Here is a 20,542-nt window from a genome sequence, read left to right on the forward strand (position 1 = left end):
AACATCACATAGTAAGTAGCAGAGCACTTTTAACCGTTTCCTGACACAAAACTCATGTCTTTTGTCCTCTACTATATAACCTGAGACTTTGCCATATTGGTGAGGGCTCTCCAGGTTTCCATTGCCTCCTTCTACCAAACAGCCTATAGGGAAGTCTAGGGCAGGAAGGCAAGGACAAGATCCCCTTTCCAACACTTTCATTATACATCTGGAAGGTTCCAGCCTGTTGGGTCCCTGTGCATAAGCAGACAAAGGTGGAATGTGTTCTTAGCCAGAGAACCTGGATCCCTGGGGCTGGTGGGCTCTGGTGGACTGGCCTCTGTACACGGTGTGTGCATGTGTGCATGCCTGAGTTGGCTCTGCACAGCCTCACCCCCAGGCCTTGTGAATGAACTCAAGGAAGAAGGCCTTGTAGCCTTTGTCTATATCCTGAGGGGCAGCCACAAACAGAGGCTCATGCCAAGGGCCTCTGTTATTTCTAAAAGTTTATTTGTTTTAATGCAAATAATTTATTTGGGACAAGGTGATCCCAGGAAGTACCCATAGGAGAGTGGGAAAACAAGATATAGAAGAGAATGAAGCCAATGTGGTCTTTGTAAATGATCCAGTCACTGCTTTGGGCAGCCAGGGATCAGTCGGAAAATGGTGCAGAATCTGCCTCACAGTTATCCCACCCAAAGGACAAGGGTGCTATGGCGTTTACCCCCCACCCTTCATTGTCATTAGCTGAGTGCAGCCATTGAGGGGCATCAATTACCTAGAATCTGTTGCCAGGCATATTCCAGCAATCAAAGCAAGAAAAGGGCTATTATTATAGATATTTGTGGCCCTGAGTAGCCACTAGTTCCCTAAAGAGTCTTGGAAACCTTCTGGAGTGAAGAAGCCTTGGGTGTCTGTGCTGAGAACAGGCTGGAGAAGAGATGGTGAGGCAGAGTGCTCCTCCAGGCCCTGGAGCAAGTTGTGCTCATGGTGGAAAAGGACCATTTTCGTGTTCTCTGAGGGAAGAAAGGGCATGTGCTACAGCAAGAGGAGTTGAAGTTAGATCTTAAAAAAAAAATTCCGGTGATGCTAATGGAAAAAAAAAAAAACATATCAAAGATGCCCAGACCTACATCCAACCATGCAGCTTGACTGATAGCCACACGAGAAATGGTGGAGCAAAGAACTCTGCAGTAGCAACAAGGGTTCCCTATTGCCAAGGTCAGCCCATAAGCCATCCTCCAGCTGTGAGGGTTCGGGGGGGAGTGTAGGAAGACAGATGGAGATCAGGTAAAGAGAGCATTTTTCATCCTACTCCTGGTTATTCTAGCACATCTCTGTGCACCCCAAGAGGAAGAAGTCCTTCTTCTGAGATGATTTGGAGAAACTTCCATGAAGGCAAAATTTCAGAAGAAATAAGTCCTGAAGTTGCCCATTTCTCTGTGCCAAAGTGCCCCACCTCCTTGGGCCCCCGCTTCTCCTCTGTAAAAGAGGAAGGGTTGCCAGGCTGCATTAGATGACCCTAAGTCCCCTTCCAGTCCTGACCTCTATCCCTGTCTATGTAGAGGCCACTCCCAGGACCCTTAGGTTCTTTTTAATTCACTCATCAACAAGTATTGATTGAGTACTCAGTGTTTGTCCAACACTCACTGGGGAGATGAGAATCAAATAAAATCAGGCCCTGGCTTCTAAGAAGGGATAGAAAGGGGAAAGGTAGTTTATTTATTGAGCATATACTCTATGCTGAGCACCTTACATATATGGACTCCTATTTCCTCACTACAACCCCACAAGGTAGGCATTAGTACATCCATTACACAGATGAGGAAACCAAGGATCAGAGGCAAAACAGCCTACCCAAAGCCACACAGTTGTTGAGCTTGGATTTGAGCCCCTGCTGGTAAGCATGATGCTGCTCCTCCTCCAAGAAATAGGCAGCAACTCTCTAAGGACAGGTCCTATCTAGTGTTCTTCTAGAAGGCAGGGCAGTGAAAGCCGCAGTCACCTGGGTAGGCTCCTGGAGAAGGTGGTTTGGTTTTGGGTCTTGAGGGAGGGGCTAACTGGAGATTGTTGGGGGAGAAAAGCAACCTGAGTTCACTAGCTCCCCAGAGTATGCTGCAGTGTGGCTGCTTCTGTCAAAGAGCTATCTTCTTAGGTAAGCAGGAGGGCAGCAGCCATGCTCAGCCTGCTAGTGGCTCCTTGAAGAGAAGAGGGGCCAGGAGAGAACAGATGCCTCCCTCAGCCCAGCAGGACAAGATTCCTCTTCCTCAAAGACCCAGCTCCCAAAACCAGAGCCCACCCACTCTAGAGAGGCTTACATCCAAGCCAGGCCTTTCTGTATCTCTCATTGCCCCAAACTCGTTTGGGCTAAAGATGACACTGCTTCTGTGCAAATTCACTCCCTCCAGCTTCCTAAGCTAATGGCCCTGGAGCCAAAGCACTGATAAGTAGTTAACACTTATATATAGTAGTGACCATGAGCCAGGCAGTTTTAAGAATTTTAACTAACTTTAGCCATCCAAATTCCCCTTTAGGTACCATTATTCTGCCCATTTTATAGATGGGGGAAACAAGAGGTTATGGAAGTTAAGTCACCGATGTTAAATCAGAAACACATAGCTGAGAAGAGGCAGATTCCAGATCTGAAGACAGTCATTCTTAACCTCTCTGCTTCTGGTTTTAAGCAGAGCGTCATGGACTCTGGCCACTGTTGATCCTTTTCTCTATCTGGGATACCCTCCCCAAGTTCAGGTTCACCCCCTTGCCTGGGGTTCTTCCCTGCCATCATAGCCCCTCCCTAGAGGGGACTGCAGAAGACACCCCCAGCGGTCCCCCTCCTGGAAAGGCCCAGTTGCCAGAAAAGTCAGGCCACATGCCTGTCCCCCTCTCCCCCAACCGAGCACCCGTTGCCTTTTGTTCACAGCGATGGCTCCTGCGCCCAGGCTGGTGGGGGCATGGAGGACTCCGTGGTGGCAGCGGCGGCGGTGGCAGCCGGCAGACCCAGTGCCCATGCCCCGAAGGCTCAAGCCCAGGAGCTGCAGGAGGAGGAGGAGCGGCCGGGGGCGGGGGGTGCCTCCCCGAGGGCCGGCCCCCACCGCGTGGCCTCCCCCGGCCAGCAGCAGCCTGCCCTGACAGCGCTCTGTTCCCACGCCCCTGCCGCCTCGGATTACGAACTCTCCCTTGACCTAAAGAATAAACAGGTACCCAGGGCCTCCCAGGGGGGCGGGGAGGGTGGTGAAGGGGCCCTGCCTTTGGGGGCTGTCCAGGGTACCAGGGACCTCCCGCTCTGGGCCCACCTGAGGCTCACCCTCTTGCCCTGTTCTTCTGCATTGAGCCACCTAATCTGCCCTTCCCTGGAGTCAGTTCCTCAGGGAATGAACCACAGGCCATTGCCCAACTCCCATCCGGGTCCTTTACACCACAGGGCTGTCCTTAGGCAGTCTATGCAGGGACTCTGTCCCCTCCATAATGTGCAGGAAGCCTAAACTGTCCCACAGGCCCCTAGTCAAGGAACCAACTGTTCACTGAAAAAGTCCTCCCCTCCACTCTACTTACAAGACAGAGCCCAGCTTCCATGTCCACCCAGGGCAAGCCCAATGCCCAGGCACACAGGAGCAGATGAGGTGTGAGCCAGTGTCCTGTTCTAGGTAGACAGAGGATTCCCAAGGTTAACCCAGTTCAGGGAGTCCAGAGATCCCCTGTTGGAGAACAAATCCCATGGAGGAGTTCTTGGCCTTCATCTGCTGTTCTGCAAAGCAGGAGGGAAAAGTGGTCAGACATGGGGTCCCACTGAACCTAAAACAAAGATGATGCCGTTGTGTGCTTTAGTGGACAATTAAGGGACCGGAAGGAAGGTCTTAAAATTCAGCCCTCAGAACAAAGCACAGGGTGTGTGTGTATGTGTGTGTGTGTGTGTGTGTGTGTGTGTGTGTGCTTGTGCGTGCGTGCGCACATGCTTAGAGAAAGACATGATTATGTGATGTTCTTAAGCAATAGCTTTGAACTTGGAGACAGAAATGCGATTCAATCCTTGTTGTTCCTCTGCTAACCTGTGATTTTGGGGATGATAGTTAAGCACTCTGGGACTGGTTTCCTCATCAGCAAAATTGGGAACTAGACTTTGAATCACCTCTAAGATCCCCACTGGCTCTGGAATGTGTAGGATCTAAAGAATCATTCTTTAATCCAGTGGACAAGGTGAATCTTAGGAAAGGAAGCAAGTAGTAAAGTTATAGGACTGGGTCAAGCCAAATTAACCTCTTTTCTTTCTTTTGGCATCGATTCAGGCCATTATCTTGGATTAGGGGCCAGCTGTATCAGTGCATCTGGCTTTCAGTGAAGTGTTTTAACAGAATCTCCCATGATATTTATGTGAACCAGAAAGGACTAGATGGATTAAGTGACAATGTAATCATATGTGTTGTTCTCAACCAGAACTAACTAACTCTCTCTCTCTCTCTCTCTCTCTCTCTCACACACACACACACACACACACACACACACACACACTGGTTTTCTATCAGTGCCAATTCCAGTGGAGCTAAGTGAGTGCTGTCCTTGGTCCTGTCCAAGTCAATCATTTTGACAAAGAACTGAACAAAGGCATGAAAGTTACATTTCCCAAACTTTCCAAACTTTCTAATGGCATAAAGCTGAAGGAGAACAGCTAGCATCTTGATCATAGAATCTAAGATTTTTTTTAAAAATATCTTATCAGAAGGATATTTAAATGAAAAAATTCAAATTAAATAGGAAGAAATCTAAAGTTTTGCTTGTAACTTAGAAAAGGCTGTAGCACTAGTAAATAGGTGGGCAGGCCAGGTTCTGGGAGAAAGGCTTTAGGGTTTCAGTCTACTGTGAGCTCAGGGTGCACCAGAAGTAAGTGGAGCAGCTGCCAACACAGCGCACCCACCTTCAGCATCCTTCACAGGAGGGCAAATAAGGCCCCAGCCTCAGGGTTACTGGCCAGGGCCTTGTCTGCACCCTGTGCTTTGTTCTGAGGGCTGAATTTAAAGGTGAAATGAGAATCCTGAGTTTCCTGAAGAAGGAGAGCAGAATGAGTTGGGATCAAATGAAGAAATTCTAAAGAGAAAAGAAAACAAGTTTTAAATACGGAAGTACTGGCGTGTGAAAAAGTGACTAGATGTGTTTTTCATCATTCCATTCATCGTGGTACTGTGATAGCTTTAGGAAGGGAAGGTCTTAACTTATTTAGCAATTAAACTATAGAATACCCAGTAATGATTTTTTTATTATTATTATTAGATGATCCATCAGGAACATGACAGTGTGATCTGGGAGTCACTTGGCCCAGATGAGAGTCCATGCAGTTCCACACCACTGTCTGGTCTCCTTGAGGACACAAACTACCTTGCATTCATTTTTGTACCCTTCCCTTTGCATCTAGCAGAGCATCTTAGACATAATAACATCTCATTCAGTGAGTCTTGTTTTTAAATAACCATGCTATACAAAGCAAGAAGTGGACAGGGTACCAAGAAAGAAAAAAACATGCTCTTACCTGCTCCTTGCAAAGATATTGCTGTTCCACTTAAGGGGTATCCAGCTCATAATCCCAAAGAATACTTGTGCTTTGGCTTGGGAGGAGACTCATTGAATTTTGACTGACTGAGTGGCTATAGAGAATTGTGAAGAATTCTGATTAGTATTATAGACTTTTTGATAATAGGTATAATTCTAACTGATGGTTTTGCATGTCAAGCTGGTAGGATGAGGTCAGGAAAGGTGAGGACTGGCAGAGGATATAACACAGGACCTCTTGCCAAGTGAGTCCAGCCTTGAGGAACAGCTCATGTCCCCTGGCTTGTCTATCTTTCTAGACCATGCATAGTCTGAGGGCGAGGGAAAAGGGCCAAAAGGGTATCAAAGGCAAGGGAAAGGTGATTGAGAACAGCACATATTTACAAGAGACTGGTCTCTACTTTTCTCTCTTTCTTTCTCTCTCTCCCTTTCTGCCAATGAGCTGTGTGACGTTGGGCAAGCAGCTTAACTTCTCTGGATCTTAGCAACCTCATATATCTCCTTGGGGCTTTTCATGCTGTTCCCTTTACTTCCATCTCTGAAGTTCCTGCTCCCGTCAACACTCCCGCATTTGTCCTCCTTGCCTTAGGAATCACCTAGGTACTTCTTCCTCCTCTCTGGCAGCCTCCCAACCCTCCCAAGTCTGCCCAGGACACCCATTACATGGAGGTGCTCTCTGTCACTGCTCTGCAGCTTTGGATTTTTATTTCCTGTTGACTTGACTTCTCCTTGAAGTCAGGGCAAGGGGCTTATTCATTATTATTCCCCAGGTCCTAGAACAGTGCCTGGCATGAAGAAGATGCTCAAGAGGGAGGAAAAACCTAGTGACATAAGGAGAGATGGGGAGGGGTTCTTGTCTGTGCCCCTGGGAAAACTCCCACTGGTTCCCCTGCTTCAGCGGTGCCTCTTCCAACCTCGTCTCCAGATTGTAGCTGAATCTAACCATGCTGTGCCCTGGTGTGAAAGCCCTCGGTGGCTTCCCGTTGTGTGCAGTACAAAGGCTTCTGCAGACTCCCCCGTCACAGACCCAACCCCACATCAGAGTCCCAGCCATTCCTATGGCCGTTCCCTGAACCGTCCAGCTGTGCTTTGCCTCTGGGCCTTCCCCATACCTTGGTGGATGTTACTTCCTCTGCTGAGAATGTTCCTTGCCTATCCACAGTCCTGCTTCACCTGGGTGGTCTCCACACATACTTAGGCTCAAGGTGAATCGACTGAATGCCCATAATTTACTCTACTATCTGATATTTGTCCCACTCATGAGGACAAAGACCATGTTGTCCTCAAGTCATTGGGTGGAGCAGCTTGTGCACTGAACACCTCCAGGGGCGCCATTCACTTCATAGTCCACTGGAAGAGCAGGTGGCTCCCGAGTTGTGCACGCGAAGCTGCCCTTATCTTTCCCACCACTGTTCTCCAACACCCAGCACAGTCCCTGGAGCTTCGGAAATGCTCATATGGAGAATGCATGAATGAATGAATGAGCAAACAAACGAATGAATGAATGAATGAGGCCCAGCCTTGAGTTTCTCTGTTCCTGAATGTCCTTTCCCAAAGCCCTTCCCTGTTTTAGTCAACTATTTTGCCACTGTGACTAAAAGGCCCAACCAGAACAATTGTAGAGAAGGAAAAGTTTACTTAGGGGCTCATGGTTTCAGAGGTCTCAATCCACAGACAGCAGACTCCATTTCTTGGGGTTCAAGGTGAGGCTGAATGTCATGGTGGAAGAGAGTGATGGAGGGAAGCAGCTCACATGATGATCAGAAAGCAAAGAGAGACTCCACTTGCCACATACAAATATACACCCCAATGACCATGCCCCAATGACCTACCTCCTCTAGCCACACTCCATCTGCCCCCAGTTACCACTCAGTTAATCCCATCAGGTATTAATCACTGATTAGTTTAAGGATCTAACCCAAACATTTCTCCTCCAAACCTTTTTATATTGTCTCACACGTGAGCTTTTTTTTGGGGGGGGGGCACCACATCTAAATCATAACAAGGAGATTCTCTTACCCTGCCCCATTGTCCTCTGCTCCTTCTATCCAGGACACTCTTGCTCCCTCTCACAGAGATCTTTGAGGTTAATCCTAGGGGGACAGAGGACCCCTTCAGAAAAGTGGCTGTGGCAAGGATGTAGAGGGCCCCGGTGTGATTTCCAAATTCATTCAAGCCCTTGAGGGAGTTTGAATACTGGTCTGCGCCATTGTTGATCCACAGTCCATCCTGGCCGTGTACGTTGCAAAGCTGTCTGTGCTGGTCAAGCACAGTGAGGCTGTGGACCTACGGTCAGTAGCATCCAGGTTTTGTTCTCCAAGTCTGGGCCCTAGACAGAATCCACATTCTCCCAGATAGTAGTCTCCCTCCCAAGAGATCTCACACCTCAAGCCACAGGGCCCAGTCTCACCATGGGGCACCTCTCCAAGGGGGAGTGATTGGCTACATTTCTAAGTCACTTCCCCTCTCTGAGCCTCATCCATGCAGGAGCCAAGAATGTCTCTAGGCTCCTTCCAACTCCAAAGGAGGGCCCTGGAGCATGAGCCTGCAGAGCATGGTGGTGAAGGCAAGGCATATCAGGGCTTGTACCCCCATTCAGTTTTAAAGAATAGCATTGATAGTGGCCCTGTGCCTGGTCTGGGTTCACCATGATGTGAAAACACAGTCCCAGTCCTCAAGGAGCTCACGTTCCAGTAGTGGGTACTGGCATGCAGGCAGTACCAGCTAGTGCTAACTGAGCTGTATGTCAGGCATGGGACTGAGCGTGTGCCATGAACAGTCTCCTAGGTCTGCATGATATCCCTGTGGGGTGGGCACTATTACCATCCTCATTTCAGGGATAAAAAGAGTGAGACACAGCTCTAGGAAGTAGTGCAGCCAAGATAAGGATTCCACAGAACATGATTTTAATCCAGTACCTTCTATCACCCCTTGCTATTGCAGTGAAGGGCATAGCCTCCTTGGAAAGGGCAGCCTTCCCTGCTGAGTGCTTACCATGTTTCAGATAGTGAGTCAAGAGGTGGGCACACAGGAGAGACACAATCCCAGGCCTGAGGGAGACCACAGTCCTATCCAGCACAGGTCCACCTCTCCTGTGGGCCTCCTGAACAACCCCAAAGTGCCTCTTCCCTCCCCAGACTCTGCTGCTCAATCTCATGCTAGGGTTTGCCTTGTCAAGTTCCAGAAGCTCATAAAACACAAGGTTCTGATGTTCTCAATTGAGAGATCTTGGATCAAAGGAAATCCTTGCTCATGTCTGAAAGTCCCCCTCACCTGGTCCATGTTCCCCAGCTATATACCACCTCCCCTAGCTAGTTGTCCATGCCACCTCCCTACCCCTACTCCCCCCACCCCCACTCCAATACACTGATTTGGCCACCATCTCTCAGCTAACTTGTCAGGCAATCTGAAAAGAGAGAGCCTGTTCTAATTAACACTGAGAAGCTCATTAGAGATAGAGCCCCTGAGCCCCACTCTATTGCTTCTTCTGGCAGAAGCTGAGAGATTGCTCTCTTGGGAGGAGGTGAGACCATAATTACCCATGATTCATAGGGCTCAGGGAGAAATGAATAGAGCTGCTCCTTGGCCAGTGGGTTTGGAGACCCTGCATGGGACTGTCCTTGTTCCCACACCCACCTTTCTCAGCTCTTTGGCCTGACCCTGGTTAAAAACAGAATTGGAGTGTTAGGAAGGCCTGGCTTGGATAGATGGAGCTGACCTGGGGCACTGCTGAGTTCTTTAGTCCTATGAGAATGGTGTGGGGGAGCATGGAGGGGAACAAAGGATGGGCATTTGGCTCCACACCTGGATCAGGAGGACAGTCTGGACTTTCATTTCCACTGGGGTATAGAAGAAAGTTCAGTTGAGTTCGTGTCCACAGATATTTATTAAGCCCAACCATGCATCTGTCATATTAGGAATAAAGAGACAGATATTAGTATCTTGCCTTTGAGGGATAGTCTGTGAGTGCTAAGAGAGTTCTGGGCAGAGCAGTGACCATGAGCATTGAAGGTGGGCTGCAAAGGATGGAAAGGACTTATCAGGGGACAGGGCAAGCTGGGGGCACAGCCAGCATGAGCCTGGAATCAGTGGGAGATGGTTGTACTAAACTGATTGGAATAAATGGAGATGAACCAATAACTGATTTTAAATACCTTTCAGTGAGCAGTCGCTCCATGCCAGGCACCATGCTAGGTGCTATAGATGGGTCTGAGGTTGACTAAGTAGTATTTGATACCTCAAATAACTTATGCTCTATTGGAGCGTGGGGGAAAAGGTAGACAGGGAAGGGTGGGTGGGATGGAATACACAAAGATTCATGGACAAAACTGAGCATCCAAGAGAAATTTGACTCAACATTCTGTATGGGGGTCAAAGGAAAGGAGACCCCCTGTGTGGTTGGGGAAATTGAGAAGGCTATGTGGAAGAGGTATATTCAAGACAGGTCTTGAAGAAAGGGGAACATTTGTACATGGAGGAAAGGGATGAGGGTGGGTGATGTTGAGGCTGAAGGAAAAGGCTGAGCAGATGCCCCAGCAGGAGGCCCAGGGCTGGTGGGGGCAGTAGGCAGTGGAGATGGGGTGTGATGTAGTTTGTGCAGTTAAAACAGAGGAGGCAGGTGCCGGGTCTGGTGAATGGGGGAGGGAGAGGAAGTAGGAGAGAGTTAGAGACTGCTGGATATTCAATGAGAGTCCCATGTGGTGACATTCTGGCAAGAAAGTAGAGGATGATTGAGAAAGGACAAAGGACGGGGATGGAGGCTATAGGAGACAAAGCAAAGGACAGGGCAAAGGAGGACCCAAGGACAGACACGAGGCTCCCACCCTGGATGACGGTATAAGAGAAAAGTGATAGGGTGAGGTGGAGAAAGACGATGGCTTTACATAGATGAACAGAGAGACCAATATGCTATTGGAAATGCAGGTCTAGGATCAAGGGTAAGAATGGAGATTTGGGAGTCATGTACATAACCATCAATGTCATCATCAAATACCTACCACCTACTGAGTACCTGCTATGTGCCTGATGCTGCATGAGAAAATAATTTATTCCTCATAACAAGCTACAGAATCAGCAGGATGAGCTTCATTTAACAGATAAGAAAAACTGAGAGTCAGAGATGTTAATAAACTTGTCCAAGTTCAGCCAGCATGGAGGAAGTAGACGTTGGCTCATCAATCCACTAAAGTAGAGCAATGTTATGATAGTTGAAGAGCCTCTCTTAAAGAAGGCGAGAGATGAGAAGACATTAGCTTACAGAACCTGGTGAGAGTCACCACAAAGGCTCTGCCTGAGCCACTTCCCCCTCTTAATTAGTCATTAATTATCAGCTCCCTGTCACTGCTCTAATGACTTCCAACATGGAAGTCATGGAAGATGTCAGAACTGTATGAGAAAATATGTGTATAGAATGGCAGGTGACACACTAGCATGCGGGGATTTTTGTGGCCAGAGTCTAAGATTAAGGAACCATATAGGGGCAAGAAAATCAAGAGGAAAGTTTCAAGAGGAGAATTTCAACATCAGGAGCAAGGAGGGAGGAGGGAGGTTGAGGATGGGCCATGGGAGTGGGAGCCAGAATGTGAGGAGTAGGGCATAGGGAGTTGGATCACCAGTTTGGCATACATTTTCAGAGGGAGGTAAAAGGTAGACTTGTCTTCCAAGAAGTGCAGTGGAAAACAAGATTTGATTAGTGCTCCAGAGGGAGGAGAGACAAATGGAGCTCTGTTTTATCCTGGGGAGATTTTGGAGGGTGTGCACCGGCAGGTGGGGAGCAGCAAACAGAAGGGTGGAGGTTGGAAATGCAAGAAGGGGACAAGTAGTGAACGTCCAGAGGAGGCAAGAGAGGGGAGGTCATCTGTACTGGGTCAGAAAAGGAAGGTTTTTGAGAGTCACAAAAGACGACCTTGGGATTTTCTCTTTAATTTATTCAGTACTTATTCATTGAATTCTACTGTGTGCTGGGCACTGTCCAAGCATTGGGGATACAGAAATTAATATGGCAGGAACGGTCTCTGCCTCTATGGAGCTTAAAGTCTAGGGAATGGGATAAATATCAGTTTTTAAAATTTTTTTTTTTTCTTTTCTTGGTTGAAGCCTAGACATTGACTGGCAGAAGGAGTCTCTGAGGATTATCTCAAGTCTCTGCCTCTAAACAGGATGACACCATGCCAGGGAGATGGACCCCTTTACCATGTTGGAACACCTCAGGCAATGGGCTTCATACCTCCTCTCAGTTGCCAGTAGCATCTTATAAATCTTGGGCTAAGGTTTCCCTAGGAAGCACTAATAGGCCAATGGGAAAGAGATATAAAGTCGGGGCCTCATGCCAGTTTCTTATCACACCTGAGGAGAGGTAAAAGGGTGATGGAAGTTAAAAGGGAAGGAAGCAATTTATGATGAGTTCCCCCTCACTCTCTGTACTCTGCCTTTGGAGGACTTTCCTGGATAAGCCAAGGCCAAATATCCATTCTAGGCTTCAGGGAACATGTCAGAGTTTACCAGGAAGAATGAGCCAAGCTACAATGTTCTCACCCTTCTAACATGATTTCTGCTGTAGCAGGAACAAAATGCTTGGAAGCAGATATCCATATTTCCTTTGGGTTCATGCAGTGCTGCTCAGATAAAGACCAAGTAGACAATTGTCCCATTGGTATTGTAGACAGAATTCCAAGATGGCCCCAGGATTCCTACCCCTGGGGTACAGGTCCTATATAATCCCCTCCTTTCAAATTTGAGTGAGACAAATGAATATAATGGCTATCACTCCTATAATATGTGATATGATATGTCCAACATGACTTTGAGTTAACCAAAAGGGTGGTCCTGGTCTAATCAGGTCTGGCCTTTAAAAGAAAGTAAAACCTTGGAAGAAATACTCCTCTGTGGGCTTTGAAAAAGCAAACTCCATGTTGCTCCTTGGGCTATACAGCAGGGAAACATGGGCAGCCTTTGTTAACTGAGGGCCTCTGACCTACAAGTGTAAGAAACTGGCTTCAGCCAAGAATAGTGAGCTTGAAAGAAGACTTAGATAAGATTGCAGCCCCAGCTGACACTTTGGTTTCAGCCTAGTGACATCCTAAACACAGAACCCATTTGAGCCATGCTCAGACAACTGATTTAAAGAACTATGAGAAAATAAAGGGGCATTGTTTTAAGCACCTAAGTTTTTAATAGTTTGTTACACCGCAATAACCAATACATTTGCTATGGGGTTTTTTTGTTTGTTTGTTTGCTTGCTTGCTTGTTTTGTTTTTTTGCAGTGCCAGGGATGGAGCCCAGGGCCTTGCACATGCTGGGCAACTGCTCTACACCTGAGCTACATTCCCGACCCATCCTAGTATAATTTTTAATACTTTGAAGACCCCTACGACACTAGGATAATGACACCACTGGTCAATCTTTCTTCTGCAGCTTAGAGTCTTTTGTAAAATGCAGCTACTTTTGGGAAGCCTCGTGGGTCATTTATACCTGTATCTGAATAAGCTTCTAATTGCCCCTGGAGAGTAGGGCTAGGGCTGGATACAGGAGGAGAGATAGTGTGACTTCCATAGGTTTGGGAATAGAAAAGGGCACTGAATGACAAGACTAGAAGAGCCAAAGACTAGCACTGGGGACTTCCCATTTTACCTGGAATTGTCACTAGAAATCGGGTTGTATCCATAAGGTCCCCTGGGTTAAAAGGACACCTCTGAGGGTCCAGGATGTGGGTCACCATGCTACCCTGCAGGGGGAAACAGTGAGCATTGCAGAAGTTGTGGGTGGTATAGCTGCAGCCTTTGTTGGGTTGAGGAAAGCAGGTTGCAGGGTTGTACTGAGGGGTGAACCTGGCCTTTCTTCCTCTACTCCTCATACCCATGGTCCCTAGGGAACATGGGAGTGGTGACATTGCTCTTGCCTGGAGAGGTGAGTCTCAGTTTTTCTTTCCCAATTCTTTGTTCAGGAATAACACAATATGTAAGAGAAGGGTAAGGCTATGGATAGGAATTTTTTTGATGCTGGGGCTTGAGCCCATGGCCTTATGAATGCGAGGCAAGTACTCTTACCAACTGAGCTATATCCCCAGCCTATAGGACATAATTTTAGGACCCCAGAACATTTCCTTGCTTCCTAAACTTCTCTGAGAACCAGAGTCTGCAATACCACCAATTAGGCCTCTCCCCTTAAACCTCCTTCCTTATTTAAAATGCAAACCCTCCAGGAGGTATGGTAATGTTAATGGTCATTCACTTCTCAGGAGAATACTCTTTCTAGTCCTTTTCTGAGAGTTTTTGATAAAGGATAAAGTGAGAACATAGAAACCTAAGCACAGAGAAGACCATAGGCAGGTGGCCAGAGCTGAGATAAGGCGAGCAAGGCCCCTGAACACAAACTGGTCTGTGCCAAAAATTTTCCTGGGGCCAAATCTGCCCAGGTGAGGGAACACTAGCCAGTCCCACCGAACACTGTCCTGGCTGGACAGCTCCCACTGTGAATGAAAGTGTCTTAAATTGTAGAACTGTAGGACACTGTGGCCTGAGACCCACACTTCTGATACACCTCCAACTTTTTATTAGTTTCATGTTTATTGAGCACCTATTATATGCCAGACCCTGGGCTGGGTACCGGTAATGCAGTCAAACCCTGGTCTCAATCCTTGTGATGTTTGCAAGGAAAGGGAAGGATCCCAATGTAGTGACATGAATGCTGGGGAAGCAGGGAGGGAATAGCAGCAGTTGTTTTTTGTATTTTTTTTCCTTAGCATTTCTGTTTAATTTTTAATGGTTTAATGTTTTTAAGTGTGCACCAAAGTAGAAACAATAGCACAATAAACTCACATATGGCCATAACTGAGCTCCAATGATTTTATTAATATTTTTATTAATATTAATATTGTGTTGCTTAACCCTTCTTTTTCTTACAGAGTATTTTAATACAAATTTAAGATAAGTACTTCAATACACATCTCTGATGGGAACATTTTTGATAACCACCACAGTAGCTATGGTTGGATACGATCAGCAACACCTTATTCCTCTGCCCCTTGAGACATCACCAATCCCCAGAATGGAATCCTATATCCTGCACCGCTAGAAGTCTTACCAAGGGCCTGGTATCTGAGGCCATGACATGGTAGAAATGTTCAGACATGAGTTCCCTAGTAGTCCCCAGCAATGCATTCCTTAGCCCCACCAAAGCTGGACCAGGTGACCCACTGAACTGATTGATATCCACCACTACCATCCAGGCTGTGACATCCCTTCCTAATGGATCCCTTTCCGCTGTCCTTGTTGCAGATTGAAATGCTAGAACACAAGTACGGGGGCCATCTGGTGTCCCGGAGAGCTGCTTGCACCATCCAAACCGCCTTCCGCCAGTACCAGCTCAGCAAGAACTTCGAAAAGATCCGCAACTCGCTCCTGGAGAGCCGCCTTCCGCGGCGGATCTCCCTGCGCAAGGTGCGGGCGCCCACAGCCGAGAGCCTGGCGGCTGAGAAGGCCCTTATGGAGGGCTACGGCCTCATGGGGCTGCCGTTAGTGCGCTCACCCTCCCTGCCGCCCACCTTCGCCGGCACGCTCACAGAGTTGGAGGACTCCTTCACTGAGCAGGTGCAGTCTCTGGCCAAGTCCATCGACGACGCCCTTAACACCTGGAGCCTCAAGACCATGTGCTCCCTGCAGGAGAGCGGCGCTTACCAGATTCACCAAGCCCTGCACGCAGGCACCGGGCAGCCCTGTCTGGAGACTGAGATGCGGGAGCCTGAAAGTGCAGGCGCAGGGCCTGGAGATGAGGCCAGCGAGGCCACCACCGGCCTGCCCCAGAGCCACAGCGGCACCCTCATGATGGCTTTCCGGGACGTCACTGTGCAGATCGCCAGCCAGAACATCTCGGTCTCCTCCTCCACCGCTCTGTCTGTGGCCAACTGCCTGGGCGCCCAGTCTGCCCAGGCCATAGCAGAACCCGCGGCCGGCAAAGCCGAACAGGGTGAGGCCCCTGGGCAGGAGGCCCCGGAGGCCCCCGCTGTGGGTCAGGGGGACGCCTTCTCCCAGGACACGTGCCCAGAAGTGGCAGTCAGTGGAGCACCCCGGTCAGTGGCTGCGGAGTCGGTAGTGGAGGAGGCTGTGGCCACAGAGGTGGAGGAGGAAGAAGAGGAGACTGGGGAGGCAGGGAAAGGAACAGAGGCCGAGGCGGGTGACAACTCGGAGCAGCTGAGCAGTAGCAGCACATCCACCAAGTCTGCCAAGTCAGGTTCGGAAGTATCGGCTTCCGCCTCCAAGGAGGCCCTGCAGGCCATGATCCTGAGCCTGCCCCGCTACCACTGCGAGAACCCTGCTAGCTGCAAGTCACCCACGCTGTCCACCGACACGCTGCGCAAGCGCCTCTACCGCATTGGCCTCAACCTCTTCAACATGTAAGTGAGCTCTGGCCTGGCACATTGGGGACCTGGAGAGGGCCTGGGAGGGACGGAAAAATGGTGGATTTGAATTTACAGGGGTCTCCCTCTCCACCAAACTGGGTGCTAGGTAGTTTACCACATCATCCCAAGGTCTTTCCAGGTATTTTTGTGTCATACTTGATCACTGAGATAATATTTAGGAAGTACACATTTTATTTTTCATTATAAATTTATTTTAAGAAGCATTAGAGGGGAAAATATAAAATACAGGTTTTTTATGACTACTACTATTTAAGTTGGAGTGAGGGTTTGAAAAGTGAAAGAATTTAAAAGAAAATACAGTGTTGATTAAATAATAGAACAAACTGTATGAAAATTGAGCAGGAAGCACTCAGAATAAGAAATTAGGGAAACAAACCAGGCACAGTGGCCCATGTCTTTAATCCCAGAGTCTTGGTAGGTGGAGGCAGAAGGATTGCAAGTTCCAGGTGCGCCTCAGCAACTTAGCAAGACCTTGACTCAAGAATGAATGAATGAATGAATGAATACATACATACATAAATAATTTTTAAAATGACTGAGGTGTAGCTCAGTGGTAAATTGCTCCTGGGTTCAATCCCTACTACCAAAGAAGAAAAAAGAAATTGAGGAAACAGCATTATTTCTTGGGATTGGTGAAATGAGGGACTGGGTGAAGGAGACAGAGTGTGTGAAAAGAATACAGGTAGAGATCAAGGGAAGGAAGGAATTAAAGGAGGAGAGGGAGACAAGAAAGAAAGTATGAAGCAAGCAGAGACAGACTAGAAAAAGAATAGGGGAATGGGAAGAGAAAAATTAATGGCCATAATTCAGAGATCCTAACCTGACTACTCCTTGCAACCAGAATGTGCACAGACAATGCCAAACAGAGGAAGCAGACATGCCCCTCTCAGGGAAATTCAAAAACCATGAGATACTCATCACTATCCATTCACCCCTTCCTTCATAGCCCTAGGCTCAGAGCACTGATGTCTCTCCTGCCTACATGTGTGTTCATTTATTCATTCAACTATTATTTATTGAGTGCTAGGCACTGCAACTACAAAGATGAGTAAGACCCAGCCCCTGGCCTCAAGACACTCACTGCTGTTCATAGTTCAGCTGACATAAAGCATCTGCTATCTTCCCAATAATATCTAGTGATATGTATTATGCCATTTATAGAAAAGAAAATGACTCACAAAAGTGAGGCAGGTTGCACACTGTTCAACTCTAATACGAAACAAACCTAGGGGAAGCCAGTGTGGACTCCAAATCCATCTCTCCTTTTCCTCCTCACCTGATGAGCACAGCCCTGCCCTCACCCCTGCTCCCACCCTACCCCCATAGCCGCAGCATCGGTTCTGCCTACACATAAAAACTCTGAGATACTTCTATCCCTCAAAGTGGAGAGTCTCAAACTATCCCTCCTGAAAGACCAGTTTGGTTTTTCTCACCTCATATGTTGTGGGCTGATGCTTTTGTAAAACACAATAAAAATGAATTGCTAGAAAAACAATCACATGCTTGGTTGTCCCGAAAATGTCAAAGTGCTATAAAAGGTTCCAAATGCTTACCCTCAATCTCTGTACTTACCTTCTCCTGAACCAGTAAGATTCAGCCCAGGGAGCAGCATGGGTTTGCAGACTGCACTGAGAGTGCAATTGCCTTAGGAAAGGGCACACACCCACACGGAGAGACTCACACTAGAGACCAGTAGCCTTGTGTCCACCATGCAAAGGAAAGGAGGGGGGCGTAGTGGGAGATCTCACCTCTTTTCCCCCACCCTCTCTGGACTCCAGGGTGGGGACCTGAGATTGAGCTCAGGATACAGGTAAGAAGGATGGGCCTCCTCAGTAGACCTGGGAGACCTCAGGGTAAGATCCAGAGCGAGCAAGGCAGGGATAGAGAAGGGTGCTATGCCTCCACTTGTTCTGGACTTCTCTTTGCCTATGCAAGACCTCCACATTAACCTCCTTCCAGCGCCGCCCCCAACCTCTGTGTGAGATGGGTCAGAGGAGGGATGCATCAGCGGAGACACCTCTGCAGCATAAAGAATCTCCTAGGAAGTTGGGTTTCCAAGGACCTCCGGGCCCTTTTATGGGTTTCACGGGTAGGAAGACAGAGAGGATGGAAGTCAGAGACAGCCTTGGCTCATTCTCTACTACTACTCCCCACTTCCAACCTCTCCTCCAGAAACCCTGACAAGGGCATCCAGTTCCTGATCTCGCGCGGTTTCATCCCGGACACCCCCATCGGTGTGGCCCATTTTCTGCTCCAGCGTAAGGGCCTCAGCCGCCAGATGATCGGCGAGTTCCTGGGCAACAGCAAGAAGCAGTTCAACCGCGACGTACTAGAGTGAGTGTCCGGCGCTCCGGGCTCCCCTACTCTCCATCCTTCCCACACCCCACCCGCCCAGGTTCTCCAGGCACCTCCGCTCAGACTTGGGACGTCTCAAGCGATTTCCTGGGTGAAATCTTTGCTTCAGCCCCGGCAGCTTCTTGATTGGCCGAGGGAGGTAGAGTCACGTGATCTTTAGCCAATCACTCCCCGCTGAACCAAGCCTCTGTCTCTACCTGGGAGTCATTCGGAGTGTGCTGGGGCCAGGAGCCATTAGAGTCGCTAGGGATACTTCACATCAAAGTAGCTTGAAGTACACCCACCCTGCCACCCTCCAGAGCAAGAAAAAGAGGAGGAGGAAGAAGAAGAAAGTGTGTGTATCAGCGCCTGGTCATCTCTGCCAGGGAACAGCCCCCTCAGCCCACACTCTCACTGCCACCTGTCCAGCCCCCAGGACACGTAAGCTCAGGCACATTTTTCAAATCGGCAGAGGCAAAACATGAAGGAGCAAAAGAAAGGGGACTGGATTGAGGGATTTTAGGAAGAAAGAAAGAAAAAAAGAACTGATTTCATAGAGATAAATTAACTAACAGGATGGCAACAAAGAAAATAATCTCAAAGTCCAATAGAAGGATGTGGTGGGGATCATGAAGAGCTGCCTTTCCTAGTGCGTAGCCAGTATCTCCATCCACAGAGTGAAAGGGCAGGGATGGCATTGCTTAGGGACTGAGGATCAAAGCCTTGGAGCCCCTGCTTCCTGGGGAGGGAGGGTGAGACCCCTGCTGCTCCCCTGTGTTCCTTCTCTTTCACTATGCCCCCTAAGCTCACTTCTTTATTGACCGGCACCCTCCTTCTGTAGGGACCCTCCCCATTTCTCTCCCTTCTTTTCCTTGGGTACAGTCAGCAGAATTGTTTCTTCAGAGGTCCTGGTAGAATCTGCCCCTTTTGTACTTGCTTCTGAAGTATCAAGGGCCTGCTGAGAGAGGGACAGGGACTCTTTCTGCCCCAGGGTTGGGAAGCTTGGGGAGTTACCCTGCCTGTTGGTTGATAGTATATCTGAGCCAGGGCTGTGTTACATACCTGTGGAATGGGGCAGGGATGCAGGGTATTGGATTTTGAAGGGTAGACAAGTTGCCTTCTGATAATGGACTAGGCTGGGCATCCCATGTGTTAACATTATGTGGGAACAGCCATGGCTTATAATCTCAGGGGACTTACAGATCCTGAAGACAGACCCTGACTTCACTCTTGGGGTGTTTGAGTGCAGGTAGGAAAACAAGGGCTTAGTGCTATCTGAGAGACCTTGAAATCCCTGGACAACCCTTAGTTCGGCAAAGCCAAGGTCCTGCCTCTGACTCCCAGAACTGAAATCCAGGATCTGATGCTCTCAGTGCAGATAAGACCAAGGTTTTGGAAAGGAAAGAGAATAGATAAATGCTCAGCATTTCCCTTTGGCCCTCCTTTCTTCTACCTCCAGCTCCTCTTACCCTTTATCACTACCTCTGCCATGTGGGGTATCCTACAGGGGTGTTCCAAGGAAATGATACAGAACAAAGCACACATCAGGACGTACCAAAGAGAGATCTCATTTTCTTCGTTTCCCTCTTGCCCTTCCATTTGCCCCATTGTTGTGGCCTTTTCACATGCCTTTGTCCTTTTCCATTCTCCTCACTTTGCTCTTTCCAGCTGCCCCATGTTTCCAGGGGACCCTGCCACCTCTCTGCTCTGGGGAAAGAGTGGACCTGCTTCTCTCACAGGCTCTGAATGTTTTCTTCTGCCCTCCCCAGTCCCTATGTGGCCAGTCTCTGGATCCTGTGTGCCAGGTCCACATTGATCTGAAAAGTGGGGAACAAGGAGTTTTTCACCAGGCCAGGTCATGCTGAGCAGCATAATGAAGACTAATTGCCGTCCTCCCTGGTGACTGAGTGTGGGGGAGGCTGAGGGAGCCAGCATGGGGGCCTTGGGGCTGCAGACTCAGACCAGCCACCGCAGCCTGTGCTGGGGAGGGACCAAGCTGGGGACCAGGCCAGCTGCTGAAAGGAGTCAGGCTTGGAGTAGGTGAGACTGGATTATGCTTTTCCAGTGAGAGAAGGCAGAGAGTGGGACCAAACCTTGGTCCTGCAGCTCTCATTCTTCCCGTTCCTTAGTGCATTCGTCACACACTGGTTGGCACCATGGAGAATCATCTGCCCCAAACACTGGGGTCATGCTTTGTCATTCTGTCAGGTATCTCAGAGCAGCCCTCAGGCTCTGGGGCAATGATGGGTGTCAGGATTAATAGGGAATGAA

General features: G+C 48.6%; 1 protein-coding gene across 2 annotated transcripts in view; it reads left to right on the plus strand.

The window, feature by feature from the left end:
- The window catches only part of Iqsec3 (IQ motif and Sec7 domain ArfGEF 3), a 103,112-nt gene that overhangs the window by 52,560 nt on the left and 30,010 nt on the right, over positions 1-20,542 (plus strand). Inside the window, exons 3-5 of one of the 2 annotated variants that reach the window (XM_027951245.2) lie at positions 2,903-3,179; positions 14,796-15,910; positions 18,110-18,271. In XM_027951245.2, coding sequence (XP_027807046.1) covers positions 2,903-3,179; positions 14,796-15,910; positions 18,110-18,271 — 1,554 coding nt within the window. Of the gene's footprint in view, positions 1-2,902; positions 3,180-14,795; positions 15,911-18,109; positions 18,272-20,542 lie in introns of those variants that run through there. The other variant, XM_071609222.1, reaches the window with a different exon arrangement.

Source organism: Marmota flaviventris, chromosome 3, assembly GCF_047511675.1.
Source record: "Marmota flaviventris isolate mMarFla1 chromosome 3, mMarFla1.hap1, whole genome shotgun sequence".
Classification (NCBI taxonomy): Eukaryota; Metazoa; Chordata; class Mammalia; order Rodentia; family Sciuridae; genus Marmota; species Marmota flaviventris.